Below are 19,320 nucleotides of genomic sequence, written 5' to 3' on the forward strand. Positions count from 1 at the left end.
TGCCACAAAGAAATAGGTTCAGAAAAATATTCCCATAAACGTATACAATTTATTAAGGAATAAAACTGGAAACGTTTCGGAGATCTCAAATTTCTATTCCTTAAACCGGAATGTTCCTACAACCGGTATTCTAATAAGCAAGTTCGACTGTATCGTATATTTTTAATTGTTTTATATGTTACCGGCCAATCCCGATTTCAGGACAAACTAGTTTATCCTAATACAGGGTGTTTCATTAATAATTGTCCGTATACTAACTGGAGAAACCTTAGCACAAAATACGAAGATTTAACCTAAAACTCTTAAATAAAATGTGGTTTCTTACTGAGTTACAGGGTGTTTTATCTAATAATTTAAAAATTATTTTTGCTCAGCATTTTAAATCTATTCGACGTATCCTTTTTATACTTGGCAGGAAGTGCGACTACTAGACACCCTACTAAATTATGATAAACAAACGTTTCTGGCTATTACCAGAGGCGTACTACGGGGGAAAGTGAATGGTTGACCCTTTCCAAATTCTACGCCACTGGCGGAATTGCTATTTTAGTTCAATTATTGGATTCTCCAATACTTTCTATGGAAATAATATACTCTTCATTCGTAACGATAAAGTCATTAGTTTTCGAGATCTTTGAACTTAAAAATGAAACGACACAGTTATTTTGATTAATGTATTGTGTCGCTTCATATTTAATTTCAAATATCTCGAAAACTAATCATTTTATCGTTTCGAATGAAGAGTATATTATTTACATAAAAAGTACTGGAAAATCAAAAAATTACACTAAAATAGCAATTTCGTCAGTGGCGTAGAATTTGGGAAGGGACAACCCGCCACTATCCCCTGTCGTACGCCTCTGGTAGTAGCTAGAAACGTTTATTTATCTTAATTTAGTAGGGTGTACAGTACCTACACTTTCTGCCAAGTATGATAAGGATACGCCAAATAGTTTTAAAGTACTGGGTACAAATAATTTTTAAATTGTAATCATATGAATCATATCATAAATTAATCAAAATAACTGTGCCGTTTCATATTTAACTTCAAATATTTGGAAAACGAATGACTTTATCGTTACCAATGAAGAGTATATTATTTACGTAGAAAGTATTGGAAAATCTAAAAACGGCACTAAAATAGTAATTCCTCCAGTGGCGTCGAAATTGAGAAGGGTCAACCATTCACTATCCCCTGTCGTACGCCTCTGGTAGTAGCTAGAAACGTTTGTTTATCATAATTTAGTAGGGTGTATAGTAGTCGCACTTTGTGCCAAGTATGAAAAGAATACGTTGAATAGTTTTAAAATGCTGAGCAAAAATAATTTTTAAATTTTTAGATAAAACACCCTGTAACTCAGTAAGGGACCACATTTTATTTAAGTGTTTAAGGTTAAATCTTTGTAGTTTGTGCTAAGGTTTTTCCAGTTACTATATGGACAATTATTAATGAAACACCCTGTATAAATACACACACTTCAGGCCAAACTAGTTTATCCTGATATAATAAATACTCACACTTCAGGATTCAGGATAAACTAGTACGGCCTAGTCTAAACCAATTTAGCCGAGTCGAAAGTAATTTAGCGAATATGTAAGGACTTTTACATGCAGGGAATTCCCAAATCACGTCCCAACAGGGATGGGAAAAACAATTATATATCGATATATTGTATCATTGATACATCGAATGAAGATATTGATACATGTTATAAATCAATATATTCTTTTATAATTATTATCTTGTATATAAATCAATAATAAATAAATGGATGAGGTTTTCACTAAAAATTAAAAGAAAAGATACACTTACGAATAAAGTCGAGTACGAATTAATATTGTTTTCACCAATTTTGAAAAAATGTGAAAACGTTGAATTATCCACGTCCGTCTGTCCGTCCGTCCGTCTGTCTGTCTGTCCCAGAACTCAACTCCTCCGTCATTATACCAGGTAGAATGACAAATAAGGTGTCAAATGAAAGCTTATAATCCAAGGATGGTAATTAAGGTGAGAAATTTGACCTAATGTATGTCCGTCCAACCGCGAATATAATATTGTTTGTTTGTTACTAATAATTGTAATTTTAATAAAAATGATTATTTTTGCAAGAACATAGTATTTTTTTCAATTTATTATTTATACTAAGCCGTACTAGTTCACTGAATTACTTTCTTCTTCTTGGATTTTTCCCATTATGAGTTTGCCGTTTTCGTCTTCCATAGCAGTCTATTCTCCCAGTCGCCATCTCTGAGGTCTCTATCTATCATCGCATTTCCTATGTGAGTTTTCGATCTCACAGCAGATCTTCCTCTCCGTCTTCCTTCCCGCGAGTCCCACTCCAGTAACCTTTTCGGCCACCTGTGCTCCGGCCTTCTTTGTACATGCTCGTACCATTTCAGGGCTCTACTTTTACTACCACAACTTTTTTGTAATTGAGCGTTCTACTTCTATTCTGTTTCATATTTCCTCTGTCCTTATTCTGTTCTACCTGGTGATTTGTAGACACCTCATAAACTCAAATTCAGCTGTACGTATTTTATTTCATATTATTGTTTTCACTGGATATCCTTAGGCTCTTGTAAGGTAATATCGTTGATTGAAATATTAATATATTAATACATCAATCAACGGTAATATTCTGCACTACGCCCTGATACCTTTTTTTTTTTCTTTAGTTAGAGTGTTCTTCCATATCATTCCATGGAGTGCTTTCGTGGCTTGTTTTCCCCGTACTATTTTTATTTCTATATCTTTCATACAAGTGCCATCTCGGTTTATCATTTACCCTAAATACTTAAAAGTCTTACAACTCTTAATAGTGTCTTCTAAACTTACGTTTAAATCAGCAACCAATCTGTAATCAATTACTTTCGACTGACTAGGCTAAACTACTTTATCCTGATATAATGACTTACACTTCAGGCCAAACTCACTTAGTCCAGTAAGACCGCTCCCGTCTGAAAAATTTCTGATTTGGTTTCTTTGTGGATTTATGTACAAAAATGTCCCCTTTAAACAAATCTGAAGGGTGCCGGGGGGAATTTTTGGGCAGAAATTGTTTAAATAATATTTTTAAATAAATACAAAAGATCACCTTTTTTGACCCAAAAAATATTTTTTTAGGTTATTTGGGTCATTCTAAACAAGAAATGTATCTTGTGATTTTTCTCAAAAATTAACAGTTTTTGAGTTTTAGGCTATGTAACATCTGAAAAATTCGAAAATACGCATTTTCAAACTTAAAAAATCATATTTAAATTAGAATTTTGAGGTTGCCAAATTCTTAAATTGTAGTTTAAACATCCATTTTTAAGATTCTGCAGGCTGATCGGGTCTAACTTCAATTCACGCCGTTGTTATTTAATTGTTAATTATGCGTGTCCATCCGATTTTTTTGCCGGTGCCGCGCACTATTTCCAAAAATCTTCTATTTTTCTCAAGCAAGAAAAAAACACGAAAGATAGCAATTTTATTTTTTGCCCCATAACGTTTTTCCACGGGGATATAGGTATAGACTATAGACATTGCTTCACATAAAAAAACTTCCATCCTTTCTCTTTAAAATAGCGTTTGGTAAAAGTCTCCATGATTTACAGTTTCCAAAATACGATTTTTCCAAGTTCGGCACTCACTGCGATTTTGGCCCATTTTCCTTGTTACTTCACAAACATTGTTCTGTAACTTTTCTCTACGTAGATTTAGGTATAGTCTAAGAGCTGGGAGCGGATTTTGTGCGTGATAAATAATATGGAAAAACTATACGGGGATATGTTGAATTAGTTGTGTACATGACTTTCACCAACGACCGGAAACCAGAGTTGGGGCCGAGGGTAGTTATAAGGGGTCAAAGTCGCGGTTTTTATTATTTTTTTATGAAGCTAATGATCGAGATAGTGCACCAAAATTTGGGAATAAGTAGGTCATGACGTACCTAAGTAAAATCTCTAGGGGCGCAACACTGCATGGCCGACAAAGGGGTGGGGGTAGGGGTGAATATAAAAAATATAAGGGGCTTTTTGCAACGTTCGTGATTGAGATAGTGCACCAAAATTTGGGTATAAGTAGACCATGACATAAGTAAGTAAAATCCCCAGAGCCGGAAACCAGAGTGGGGGAGGAAGGTAGTTATAAGGGGTCAAAATCCCGTTTATTATTATTTTTTTGTGACGCTCATGATCGAGATAGTGCACCAGAATTTGGGAATAAGTAGGTCATGACGTAACTAAGTAAAATCTCCAGGAGTGGAACGCCGCTTGGCCGACAAAGGGGTGGGGCAGGGGTGAACATAAAAAAATGTAAAGGGTTTTTTGCGACGTTCGTGATTGAGATAGTGCACCAAAATTTGGGAATAAGTAGACCATGACATAACTAAGTAATATCCCCAGAGGCGGAAACCAGAGTGACGGACGAGGATAGTTATAAGGGGTAATATTCGTGGTTTTTATTTTTTTTGTGGCGCTCATGATGGAGATAGTGCACCAAAATTTGATAGTAAGTAGGTCATGACGTAACTTAGTAAAATCTCCAGGGGCGGAATGCTGCTTGGGGTACAAAGGGGTGGTAGGCAGGGGTGAGTATAAAAATATATGGGGGTTTTTTTGTCGTTCGTGATCGAGATAGTGCACCAAAATTTGGGAATAAGTAGATCATGACATTACTAAGTAAAATATCCAGGGGCGGAACGCTGCGTGGGGGACAAATGTTGTGCTAAGTCACAAAAAAAAATAATACGCACTGCGACTTTGACCCCTTAAAACTACCCTCATCCGCAACTTTGGTTTCCGGCTCTGGGGATTTTACTTAGCTAAGTCATGGTCTACTTATTCCCAAATTTTGGTGCACTATCTCAATCTAGAACGTCGCAAAAAACCCCTTATATTTTTTATATGCACACCTACCCCACCCCTTTAGCGGCCACGCAGCGTTCCACCCCTGGATATTATACTTAGTTACCTCATGATCGACTTATTCCAAAGTTTTGGTGCACTATCTCGATCATGAGCGTCACAAAAAAAATAATAAAAACGGCGAATTTGACTCCTTATAACCACCCTCGTCCCCCACCTCGGGTTTCCGGCTCTGAGGATTTTACTTAGTTATGTTATGGTCTATATATTTCCAAATTTTGGTGCACTCTCTCAATCACGAATGTCTAAAAAAAACCCTTATATTTTTTATATTCACACCTACCCACACCCCTTTATCGGCCACGCAGCGTTCCATCCCTGGAGATTATACTTAGTTATTTCATGACCTACTTATTCCCAAATTTTGGTGCACTATCTCGATCATGAGCGTCACAAAAAAAAATAATAAAAACGGCGACTTTGACCCCTTATAAATACCCTCGTCCCCCACTCTGGTTTGCGGCTGTTGGTGAAAGTCATGTACACAACTAATTCAACATATCCACGTATAGTTTTTCCATATTACTTATCACGCACAAAATCCGCTTCTATCTCTTCGACTAGTACATATAGGTCTGGATCCCGCGTATGAAAAAAAAGTTGATTAATAGCAAGCTGAAAATTTGTTAATAGCTTAAGGGTGTCTAGTCGGACAAACTTTGATATATGGGAACACTGGAACAGGGGCAGTTTTAATTGTGGAACAGGTTAAAAATTTGGAACGGTCACACCACGAAAACGGCACATTTATTTTGTCCGACAGAACAGACTTAACCTCTCCGAACAGAGATTAAACTCTCATGCAAAAATCAGACTGCTATTTATCACCAAATGGGCGTTTTAATGAGTGGAACATGTAGAATATGTCAAATGACAGGAATTATGACAGGTAATAAATAGCAGTCTGATTTTTGCATGAGAGTTTAATCTCTGTTAGGAGAGTTTAAGTATGTTTTGTCGGACAAAATAAATGTGCTGTTTTCGTGGTGTGACCGTTCCAAATTTTTAACCTGTTCCACAATTAAAACTGCCCCTGTTCCAGTGTTCCCATATATCAAAGTTTATCCGACTAGACACCCTTAAGCTATTAACAAATTTTCAGCTTGCTATTAATCAACTTTTTTTTCATACGCGGGATCCAGACCTAATATATGTAATGTTACATTTAATGAGAAGAAAATTTAATTTACTTTGTCTATAGTAGAAGGCTGTATGACTAGTTTTAAGCAAGATGTGTTTGTTTAAAATTTTATACTTTTAACGATTTTTGATATATTTTACGATTATTTTTAAATTTCTCATTATAACTTTTTTTATTGTGTAATTAGGTATATATATTGTACAATAAAAAAAAAAAGACTATTTTCTTTACTTTAAAATGGTGTATTGCAAAAAAATCTAGAGTTATTTGTAAACAAGATATGCTTTTTCAAAATGTGATATATGCACATGCAATAGGTCCCACTAAGTTGGACCCATAGTAATATGCAAAACTTTTTTATTATTAACTTTATAAAAAAAATATTGTTTACAAAATGCTCTGCGTAGACTAAAACCTAAGACGCAATCATCAGATATAAAACGTTATCAATAGTGTACGAGGTATGTTAAAGAATATGAATTTCGCTCAAGAGTAAAGTAACTTTATATTTCACAATATCGAAAAGTTTTATTAAGAAAAGTTATTTGGAATTAAAAATTATATTATAACATGCAATTATATTCTTCTAATTAAAAATATTAAAAAAAAATCAAATTTTCTCAAATTACGGATAGGTACCCTTGGATATCCTACGAATATCTTGTTTAAAAATAGTCCTAGAATTTTTTGCATTTTAAAGTAAAGATAATAAGCATTTTTTATTTAAGGTTGATATGAACCCTTAATTAATTTGTTTCTGATCCTAGAGATGGCTGTACTGTAGCATGTTACTGTGGTAACATTTTCAACTTAATTGTAGATTTCTACATGATGACTCTGTAATAATGTAGAAACCTGAACACTATTTTGTCCTTACACCCATTGGCTCAATTGGCCCTGTTGCCAAATTGTTTAGACAGTAATTTTATCAAGGCCTAATAACAAAATGTAATGTTAGCAAGAAACATTTAGTCTATGACGTGATGCCACTCCCGTCTAAAAAAAATTATGGTTCGGTTTCTCTGCGGATTCCTATTCAGAAATGTTCTCTTTAAGGAAATATGAAGTGCGCAGGGCGAAATTTTTGGCCAGAAATTGTTTAAAAATTTTTTTTTAAGAAATTTAAAAGATCACCCTTTTTGCTCCGGAAAATATTTTTTTAGGTTTTTTGATCCATTCTAACAAGAAAGGTATGTTGTCATTTTTCTCAAAAGTTGATAGATTTCGAGTTAAGGGCGATTTAAAATCTGAAAAATGCGATAATACGCATTTTCGAAGTTTAAAAACTTAGATTTATGTATATTAATATATCTGAAATAGCCAAGTGCTTGTATTAAAGTTTAAACATTTTTTTTTTTTCAAAATTATGAAGAGTAGTCGGTTCTGTCTTAAATTTAGACCGTTCTTTTTAAAATGTATCAAAGAATATATAGTGAGTAGAAGTTTACGGCCCTGTAACGTTTTAGCATAGGATTTTGCGTTCCAACTGAGTAGGTGCTATGGAGGTGCATAGATCTGACAACGTCATCTCACCACCGCCCGCTCTGCGGCCGTAACATCCCTCGTCAACAAGCCTCCTTATAAACGTGACCATCTGTTTCATATAAAAGCTTTCTCTATGAGCTATATTATATTCGTTCGATTTGTTGATGTTATTATGCGTCCATCCAATTTTAATGCCGATGCGGCAGGTTCTATTTCAACAATCTTCTATTTTGCACGGGAAAATATTTTTTCAGGTTTTTAGGGTAATACTAAATAAAAAAGTTTGTTTACATTTTTCTGACAAGTTCACAGTTTTTGAGTTATAAGCGATTTAAAATCTGAAAAATGCGAACATACGCATATTCGAGTTAGAGGCTTGAAAACTGATAATTATTATTATTTTTGTAGTTGATAAGTGCATAAAATCGAAGCTTAAACATTTAATTTTAAGATTTTGCTGGGTAACCGGGGCTTATTTCAAAAATAAATCGTTGTTTTTTACTTGTTAATTATGGGCGATAAAAATAAAATTTAATAGTTATTTATGATATAAGTGTTAAAAGTTTAAAAGTACACGTTTAAGGCAGGCATGTGAAAGTTTGCAGAATCAGCGAAGCGAATTCTGCAATTCATCAGTGCCTTAAAAATGTACTTTTTAACACGTATATCATACAATATTTTTTCTACAAACGTCTTATATATCAACAATTATAATTTATTCATTCTCACTTACAGGACAATGACAATACCTACAAAAACTTTTACTTGAACTTGACTGACATTCCATTTTTATATTTTTCTTGACATTACATCAAAACCGTCTATATAGGGCTTTTCATTCACAGTCATTTGTTTCGAGCTTCTGTCATGTGTCACATAATATTAATATATCTACGTCATACGTTATTGGTAGATATCAATGATACAAACCAAAGACGTATGACGTAGATATATTAATATTATGTGACACATGACAGAAGCTCGAAACAAATGACAATCGATGAAAAGCCCTATTGTTAATACGTAAATCATAACATAACAACTATAGAATAACATCTACTTTTATTGTTGTAAGTATATTCTAACAAATTTTAATAGTTTTTTCTACAAACGTGTTAAAAATGCAATAATACAGTTCAAATTAAATTTTACAAAACGTTTTAAACTACCTTTTTCAAATTGAGCAAGTTGTACTATTAATATTAATGTTAATAAATGAAATATGAAATATAAATATTTTGACGTTTCACAATTTGACAATTCACTTTTAACTGCAGTGCCTCAAAAATTTTAAAGCACTAGTGCCTTAAAGTAGCATTTTTAATGCTCGTATGGAGTGCTAAAAATTGCATTTTTAACACGGTTGTAGAAAAAAGTTATTTAAACAATTTCTGCCCAAAAATGCCGTCCGGCACCCTTCTCATAATGTTTAAAGGAGACATTTTTGAGCAGGAATTCCAGAGAAACTGAATGGGAAGCATTTTTCATGCGGGAGCTACCACACAACCGGGACTACTTCTCTTTAAATTTTGTATATTATTATTACCATAGTTTTTTAAACAATTTATTTATTTATTTAATTATTTACAATGTACCAATTACATACGCCAATCATATCGCACGATAAAACTGTGGAAAACCAACAACCAACCTACAGTTTACAGGACTTAAGCAGTCACCATATGTAAATGGGGGAAACTCCTGGAATTGGCCGAAGAAATCAATATTCACCTTATTCATAGTCTAAAAGATAAAACTACTTTCTTTTATAGGAGATGGCGCAAAGTCGCAACCTCGATCTATGCTGGGTTTCGAGTAACTCACAGTTGCAACTACTCCCAAGCTTCCGAACCGTACTCCATAGTTCCCCCCCTCAGCCAACATCGACCAGTCATAATCGAAATAGATTCAGAAAGATTCAGATTGAGTTACACTAAATACCAATTACCAATCTTGTGAATTTTTTTAGAAACATTGTTTAGACAATTTCTGCCCAAAAATTTCGCCGGCACCCTTCTGATTTATTTAAAGGGGACATTTTTGAATAGGAATCCGCAAAGAAACCAAATCAGAATTTTTTTCAGACGAGAGCGGCCTCACATCATAGACTAATTGCATATTATGTTTCTCGGTAACTAAATATTCCAGTTGTTAGTCAGCTCTTATCTCACACTGAAAAATGGTAATAAAATTTTATGACCGCTTGCAATCTTGTAAAAATGTATTAGCACAAATTTTGTTTATACATAAACTTTTTAACACGTTGACGGACAGTGCGTCAAATGTATAAGCAAGTGTTGTGACCCTATATGAATTTTGCAAAGTAGAATATACACTGGTGCGCAAAAAATTGAGGTCACTAGATGAATTATTTGATGCCTCGGATTTCCTAAACCTCTTGTCCGATTTGAATGATTTTTTTAGTATGTTATAGCTTTATTATTTAAGAATCTTAATGTGTTAATATTGTTTGCTAGACAGGTAAATGTCATTTTATACCGGGTGTAACAATCATACTGTGTTTTTCCCTAAAGTTCGGAACACGCTGTGGAATATTATAGCATAGATAAAATGAGGCGCTCAGAGCAGCAGTGGCCTAACAAACATCCCACAATTTTACCAAAACGATATTATTACATTAAAGTTATTCTTTATTTAAGTGTTTTCAGATGCAGACTAGTTCAAGCAATGGTTGCTTCAGCCACGCTGCATCTGAAAACACTGAAGTAATGCATAACTTTAATGTATTAAAAGCATTTTGGTAAAATTGTGGGATGTGGGTTAGGCCACTGTTGCTCTGGACGCCTCAAATATTGAAATTAGAACTCAATTGTAGCCTTAGGCTTTCTTAACACTTTCTTTTTTATTCATTTGCTTATGTTGGATAATAAGAAAGTTAGGTACTTTAACAACTAGCCACGTTCTTCATCAATACAGGGTGTTTCTAAATAAGGGCGACAAACTTTAAGTGGTAATTCTACATGAAAAAATAATGACCGTTTTCTTTATAAACATTGTCCACAAATGCTTAATTTCCGTGATACGGGATGTTGAATTTTTTCTTACCAACTGACGGTTTATTTGTTGCTCTAAAACCGATTGAGATATGCAACTGAAATTTGGTAGGTTTTAAGAGGTAGTTATTGCGCATTGTTTGGCATACAATTAAGAATTTTATATTCGCCATTGGCGTGCATACGGGATGTATCTAAAATATTTATACTCGTATGCACGCCAATGGTGAATATAAAATTCTTAATGGTATGTCAAACAATGCGCAATAACTACCTCTTAAAACCTACCAAATTTCAGTTGCATATCTCAATCGGTTTTAGAGCAAGAAATAAACCGTCAGTTGGTAAGAAAAAATTCAACATCCCGTATCACGGAAATTAAGCATTTGTGGACATATGTTTATAAAGCAAATTGTCATTATTTTTCATGTAGAATTACCCCTTAAAGTTTGTCACCCTTATTTAGAAACACCTTGTATTGATGAAGAACATGGCTAGTTATTAAAGTACCTAACTTTTTTATTATCCATTATAAGCAAATGAATCAGAAAAGAAAATGTTAAGAAAGCCTAAGGCTACAATTGAGTTCTAATCTCAATATTTTATCTATACTATAATATTCCACAGAGTGTTCCGAACTTTAAGGAAAAACACAGTATGATTGTTACACCCGGTATAAAATGACATTTACCTGTCTAGCAACAATATTAACACATTAAGATTCTTAAATAATAAAGCTATAACATACTAAAAAAATCATTCAAATCAGACAACAGGTTTAGGAAATCCAAGGCATCAAATAATTCATCTAGTGACCTAAATTTTTTGTCCGCCAGTGTAATAGCCAAATTGCTAAATTTGTTTTATGGAAACCATATGTTTTTTGTAAACATGTGGACGACGACCATCATGGATGTCGTATTATATTTCATATGCATCTGTAGATGTAATGTGACAAAAAATCTACAAAAATCTACCGATTTTTTGTCATAACTCGTTATTTTAAAAATGTCGTCTATAGACGTTCTGTTCATCAACGTGTTAAGAACTAAAAATATCTGAGAGAATAAAGTCAATGTATGATAGAAAAAGAATAGAAGAAAAGAATAGGATTTTGATTTTAAATTCGGCAAAATATGTTTAAGCAAGGCGAAAACATCGTGTTTCTTGAGAAAAATATTCCCATGAGATCTTTTTGCGTAATCAGTTTCATGAGATACCGCAGAATAAGGTCCAAAAAAGTTATAATAAAGATATTAAAAATGATTGTTAACAGAAAAAAATACTCAAAACTATTTCACTAACATCAAAACTAGTTCTTCTCTGTCTTGCTCGTCGATTTATTGCATTTCGATTTAATGTCCATGATTCAGCTCCTTAGTAAAGCACACTATGTACATAACATATAATTAGCCTTATTCTGAGGGCCAATATCAGATCTTTGCTGCATAAAATCTTTTTCATTTTCACGAAGTTGGCACGTGCTTTTTCAATTCTCTCTCTTATTTCTGGAGTATAATCGTTATTTTCTGTGATTATCGTTCCCAGTAAATATATTTTTTACTCTCTCAGACTGCTGGCCGCCTACCGTTAATATTTAATTTGTATTGTTGTTCTTGCTGTACAATGGGGCATTCGATTCCATAGAACTCTGGACCGTATTAAACGGAATTAATAACGCAAGGAAGTCATCTAAGATTTGCCGATGACATAGTGCTCATAAGCAACAATACAGAAGAACCAATCTACATACTAAAGATGATTAAACATGAATCTGAGAGGGGCGGTTTAAAAATGAATTTAAATAAAACAAAAGTGATGACAAATCAAAATATCAGAATCGACTTAGTTGGAAGTGAGATCGAAAGGGTCGAAGAGTCACACGATCAAACTAGGCAAACAGAATCAAACGGACGAGATAGCTATAAGAATCTGAATTACTTGGGCAGCAGTTGCAAGACTCAGTGATGTGTTGAAAAACAAAAAGATACCAATAAATCTAGAAAAAAGGGTACTCAACAGTTGTATTCTACCAGATAAGACTTATGGAGTGGAGACCGTGACACTTACAGGGTTATCAGCCAATATATTAAGAACAACACAGAGGGCCATCGAACGAGCTATCTTAGGAGTATCTCTAAGAGAACATGTTCGAAATGGGACATACGAAACAGGACGAAGGTGGAATATGTTATTGGAAGAATTGCGCAAATGAAATGGAGCTGGATAGGACAGTACACGTGCCACGGCAAAACAACGAAAGGTGGACGAGAAACATTTTACATTGGAGACCACGCGAGCATAGTCGTAGTAGAGGAAGACCACAAAAACGATGGCTAGATGACTTCAAAGCAAAAGTGGGGAGAAACTGGTACCAAATAGCACAAAACAGAGAAGAGTGGAGAACTAATGGGAGGCCTTTGTCCAGGAGTGGATGCAACCAGGCTAAAGAAGAAGTTATTGTTTTCTTTAGGAACATTCACTTAACAAGCTACATGTTTTTATGGATTCGGCTGCCTCTCGAGATGTATATTCTCGGGATGAATACAGTCACTAACTTCCACAATATTATTGTCACTTACTGACCCGTCCGGACAAGCTCGTAAAAACCCATAACCTTTTTCAAACACAGAAACAATGCACACTGCTTTACTATATTTTTTTATTTTGATAGGAATTTCTGGCTGTTCTTCGTTTCTTATCAGATAAAACAATTGTTCCAGATATCGTTATCGCGTTTCCTCTTTTTACTTCTTTATCGATGATTATTCTGCCGCGCCGTTTTCATTTTCTAATATTCCATAATCTTTCTCTTCCTGCTCTTAAAGAAACTGTTTATTAGATTTTTTTTCTTTCTCATTTAATTTATACCGATCTAGATTAGCTCCATATAACAGTTTTAAGTTCTACTTCCATCAGACTAATCAATACGTTTATTTAACATACCTATTATTAAGTGACAACATATTTTTTCTTTTTTCTTATTTATTTCTGTTGTTTTTGTACAGAGAAGAAATCAATATAGATGTAAGATTTTTAAAATTGATTGTTACCTATTATTCCTTGTATATTGATCCTTTTTTATTTTTAATATGAAGGTGAAAATATTTTTAACCTCCCCTCAATTAATTTTAGAAGTGGTCATTTACTGCTCTTACTCCATATCTATTTACATATCGTCCAATTGTTTTCCCTTAAATTTAGCTCAGCACAAATGCAAAAAGTAATGGACAATGAAAATTTTAAAGATAAAGTAATAATTTCAATTAAAATCTTTAATAAACATAAAAGTGCGATAAAAGAGAAATATCATGGATGGTAGTTATTAGAAACACTATTTGACAAATGAAGACTATGCTCCAATTCCAATTCAAAATATAGTCAAATACAAAGCTTCAGAGATACATGAAAAAATAAAAATAAAAAAAGACAACTTTATGGTACTTAAAAACATTAAAATGCCAATAGACAAATGAAGACTATGCTCCAATTCCAATTCAAAATATAGTCAAATACAAAGCTTCAGAGATACATGAAAAAATACAAATAAAAAAAGACAACTTTATGGTACTTAAAAACATTAAAATGCCAATTGCCAACTAGGGTTTAACCGAAACAGAAAGTACCGGCCCTAAATATATCAAAATCTAATACGGCCAAGGGGACTGAAAATATTTCAACAAAAGTAGTTAAATTAATTTCAGAAGGTCACGTTGATGCGTTATAAATAGACGTTAAGTAGTAGGCTTATATTACCTACTAACATTAAATCATTTTGTTGTACAAAGTAATTGATATGGCAACGCTGTTAGGATAAAGTTCTGTGTGACGCGATTGAAGCGGAAGGCACTGCTATCTATCGAACATAAATATTACCGATGGTGTAAATGGCGCAATGTCATGGCGGCACAAATTCTTAGCGGCAATTCAAGATATATTTCTTGTTTAACGAGATTTTTCATATGTTTAGGAAAAAATATTCAACATTTTATTGGAAATATTTTCCATTGTTACAGTTTTATATATGTTGTTATTGAAATTTTATCCAATTTCTTACCGGCAGCTTTATTATAAGCCGAAACATATTATTTTTTCCTACTGTGGCAAAACTGTACATTCAAAAATTTTAAAAAAATTCATAAATATTTCCTAGGATTATATCTTTATGCTGTAAGAAAATTAACAAAATTGTATGTTTAGTTTTCCCGCTTTATACTTGAAAAAAAGGAGTTTTTTTGAGTTTTTTCGAAAACGAAAACATGAAGTTTGCTCAAAATTTGTCAAAATACTTCTAGTGATCACATATACCTTCTCAATTTTTTTCAAATTTTTTGAATGTGTAGTTTATTTTTGGGGGGTTCAGATCAACCTTAACAATGTATATATGTAATCTTTATAAGTATAAAACCTTGAAAAAGCATAACTTGTTTAAATAGAGCCGTATAACCTTATACAATAGACAATTTTAAAGGTAATTGACTGGTAAATTCTATTTCTACTAAATGTACCATTGCATATACCTAGAAATGCGTAGAAAAAAGTTACAGAACATTGTTTGCGAAATAATGGGGAAAGTTGCCCAAAAATGCTGTGAGAGGCGAAATTTGAAAAATCCTGTTTCGGAAACTATAAATTCCAGAGACTTTTACCAAACTTCATTTTAAAGAGGAAGGATGGAAGTTGTATTTCTCTTAAGCAATGCCTGTACCTATATCCCTGTGGAAAAAAGTTATGTGACAAAAAATTGCTTTCTTTCGTGTTTTTTCTTGCTTTTCTTTTGAATATATTTTTGTAAAAAAAATGTTTTTGACTTTAAAATCAGATATTTCGATAGTAAATTTAACCTGGAACAATTTTCCTGTAGACGTGTTTGTACCGAAATTGCATAGAACTTTCCCTAATTCACCCTGTGCCTAGGGACTAATTCATCCCTTTCCCAAAAATGCACCCGTTTAAATGGTAGAACTTCACGGATTTTTCAAATTTAGAGGTCCATTGACCATATGAGCCAATAAAATCCCGTTAAAGTTGTAGTCACTTCCTTTTAGCTCTCTTATTTTGAACATAATCAATAGCCTACATACTAAATAAAATACGTTTCTAGTTATTTTTCTCAAAAGTTAATAGTTTTAAAGTTATAACGTTATAAGTGATTTAAAATCCAAAAATGCATATTTTCGCATTTTTCGAATTTTAAATCGCTTATAACTTTAAAACTATTAACGAAAAATAAAAAACATATTTTATTTAGAATGTCCCAAAGAATCTAAAAAATATATCTTTAGGAGGAAAATAGGAGATTTTTGAAATAGACAGCGCCGCACCGACAAAAAAACCGGACGGACACGCATAATTAATAGTTAAAAAACAGTGGTCTAAATTAAGGTTAGACCCGATAATAATACCCCATAATCTTGAAAATGAATGTTTAAACTACAATTTAAGTACTTGGCAACCTCAAAAATACTAACTTAAATATGAGTTTTTAAGCCTTGAAAATGCGTATTTTCGCATTTTTCAGATTTAAAATCGCTTATAACCGCTTGTTGTAATCGCTTGTAATCGCTTGTAACTCTAAAACAGCGTCTCCCAACCGGTGGGTCGCGACCCACTAGTGTCAGCGACCCACTAGTCTAGTTGGTCACAAGATACCTTTCTTGTTTAGAATGGCCCAAAAAACCTAAAAAATATTTTTCGGACCAAAAAAGGTGATCTTTTGTATTTGTTTAAAAAAATTGTTTAAACAATTTCTGATCAAAAATTCCGCCCGGTACCCTTGAGATTTGTTTAAATGGGACATTTTTGAATAGGAATCCACAAAGAAACCGAATCAGAATTTTTTTCAGACGGGAGCGGTCTCACCACATGGACTAAGTCTCGGACTCCACTTGCGATTTGTAGTCACGCGATTGTTTTGTCGTGAAGATTAAACACATTTTTTCAAATACAAGTCAATCCATTTGCGACTAAATAATCGTGGATTGACTTGTATTTGAAACAATGTATTCAATCTTCAGGACAAAACAATCGCGCGACTAGAAAATCGCAAGTGGAGTCCGGCGCTAACTATTATTAAAAAATTTCGTCATTTTTAGGTAGGAATAGTCGGTCGAACTGGTGCAGGCAAATCATCTTTGATTGCTGCTCTATTTAGATTAGCAAATATTGAAGGATCAATTATTATTGATGGTATCGATACAGGCGAAATAACATTAAAAGATCTAAGATCCAAAATTTCAATAATTCCACAAGATCCCGTGTTGTTCTCAGGCACCTTACGATACAATCTTGATCCCTTTGAAGAATACACCGATGAACAACTCTACAGGGCTTTGATGGAAGTAGAACTTAAAGATGCAAATAATATTATTAATAGACTTGAAAATAGAGTGATGGACAGGGGGTCGAATTACAGTGTTGGACAAAGGCAACTGATTTGTTTGGCAAGAGCGATCATAAGGAATAACAGAATTCTGATGTTAGATGAAGCCACGGCAAATGTGGATCCTCAGTAAGTATATTCTTCTTTTATTTTTTGTTTATTTCGCATATGTAGGTACCTTAGGTATAGCCATATATCCTCCCCCCACCCCCAAACTCCATGGCCTGATAGGTCAGGCCATGGAGTTGGGGTGTTTACATTGTAAAATGGCGTGCACCCTATCCTCCATGCTATGGCATGCTGGACGAGCCATACAGCCTGTAGTCAACACCCCGAAGTATGAGCGGGAATACAAAGTGTAATAATACTCATACGCTTATGAAACGCACCTGGCGGATCATAAGGGCCTTCACATTTTACTCTTTGTCAACTAGTCTTAGTGAAATATCTTTAATCTTTCCCATCGGCCTCTCTTGGCTACCTCTTGTTCTTCCGACCCCGAATAGCTATTAGGTTTCCGAGGGCCGACGGGTCACTATATTTCTTTCTTCTACATACTTACTCTTCACCGAATGATTGCCGGTATAAGCAATCCCCCACTTACTGACCAACGGATTCGGGCGGATGAGTTGGTAAGTGGCAGTGGCAGGGCACTCTTTTGTCCTGAGACTGAGAAATCGGTCTCGAAGGCGGATGAACCCTACAGAATGGTCAACGGTATAAGGATGCAGAAGGAAACGGGAAACCACTGCATTAAAGACTCATGGAGTATCCCTAGAAATCGTCATGGCTCACAGAAATGACAATCAACAACCTGCTAATCATGGTCCTCGGATGCCAAGATTCGGCACGGGAAGAAACAACAGTAACGACAGGGCTTCCCAGGCCGTTAGTCAGCGAAATCCCTGTTCACTAAATATATACAAATCCACCTACAAAATCGCTACATGGAATGTAAGAATTATGTATGAACCTGGGAAAGTGAAGAGTATACAGCAAGAGATGATGCGACTAGATATCGATATATTAGGAATAAGCGATATAAGATGGGTCAGCCCTGGCGAACTCAATACAGACAATGGACGAATCTATTACTCTGGAAGCAGCGACACCCAACACAGATATGGATTTGCTATGATCCTCAGCGAAAAAGTAACGAGATAAGTAACAGGCTTCGTTCCGATGTCCGAAAGAATAATAATGTTGCAGTTATTAACAACCCATGGAAAAATGAACCTAATCCAGATTTATGCGCCAACTGCTGACAAAAATAAAGAATAAATAGAAAACTTTTATAGCGAACTCCAGAAAACATTACATCTCACAGCATCTAGACACATAACAGTGATCATGGGTGATTTCAACGCAAAAATTGGCGAAGGAAAATGCTACCCTAATGTAGGACCATATGGGCTTGGCGAACGAAACGACAGAGGGGATCGCCTAATAGAATTTTGCCAGGAGCATAATGTTATAGCCGCAAATACATTCTTTAAATTACCTAAGCGACGCCTGTATACATGGAAATCACCAGCTGACAAAGAGCACAAAATTGTTAATAATCAAATTGACTACATCCTAATAAAGCACAGATATCGAAACTCAATTCAGGCAGTAAAGGCATATCCAGGAGCAGACGTATCTTCTGACCACAGTCTTCTTATTACTAGGTTTCAACTTCAACTAAAAAAGACGCAAACAAGCCGCAACAACAATAAACTTAACATACAGAAACTAAATTCAGAAGAAACAAAAGAAAATTTGAAACACGAAATCAACACAAATCTAGACACAAACCCAGGAAATAATTGCAACGTAGAACAGCAGTGGCAATTCTTCAAAACCTCTATATTAGAACCAAGTAAGAAAGTACTTACTGCAACCAAATGTAAGAAAGAAGAATGGATGACGGAGGAAATTTTAGAGTTGACGAATAAAAGAAGAAAAATGAAAACCATTAATAAGACAGCTTCAAAACCAAATAAGAAGAAAAATTAGCGCGGCTAAAGAAACCTACTTCTCTGAAAAATGTAAAGAAATAGAAGAACTGCAAAACACATGACAACTTCAACCTACATAAAAAAGTCAAAGAACTAGCCGGAATAGGAAATAGAAGAACCTCAAATATATTGCTCGAAAAAATGGAAATATTATAATGGAGACAAAACGAAAACTACGACGATGGAAAGAGTATATCGAGGAACTATTTCATGACCAGAGAGAAGCTAGTACAATAAATCTGCTGGTCCAGATGAATTGCCTAGCGAGCTGATAAAGTAGGTCAACGAGAAAAACCTGGACATAATAGTAGAACTGTTTAACGCTATCTATACTACAGGAATCATCCCTAGAGAAATGTTGACATCAGCATTTGTGTGTTTGCCAAAGAA

At 34.2% G+C, this 19,320-nt stretch overlaps 1 protein-coding gene across 1 annotated transcript in view; it reads left to right on the forward strand.

Moving 5' to 3' along the window:
• Positions 1 to 19,320, forward strand: part of LOC114336774 (ATP-binding cassette sub-family C member 4) — a 100,045-nt gene that overhangs the window by 67,712 nt on the left and 13,013 nt on the right. The window contains exon 14 of the mRNA XM_028287151.2: positions 16,644 to 17,059. Coding sequence (XP_028142952.1) covers positions 16,644 to 17,059 — 416 coding nt within the window. The remainder of the gene's footprint in view (positions 1 to 16,643; positions 17,060 to 19,320) is intronic.

The sequence above is a fragment of the Diabrotica virgifera genome, chromosome 4 (genome assembly GCF_917563875.1).
Source record: "Diabrotica virgifera virgifera chromosome 4, PGI_DIABVI_V3a".
Lineage (NCBI taxonomy): Eukaryota > Metazoa > Arthropoda > Insecta > Coleoptera > Chrysomelidae > Diabrotica > Diabrotica virgifera.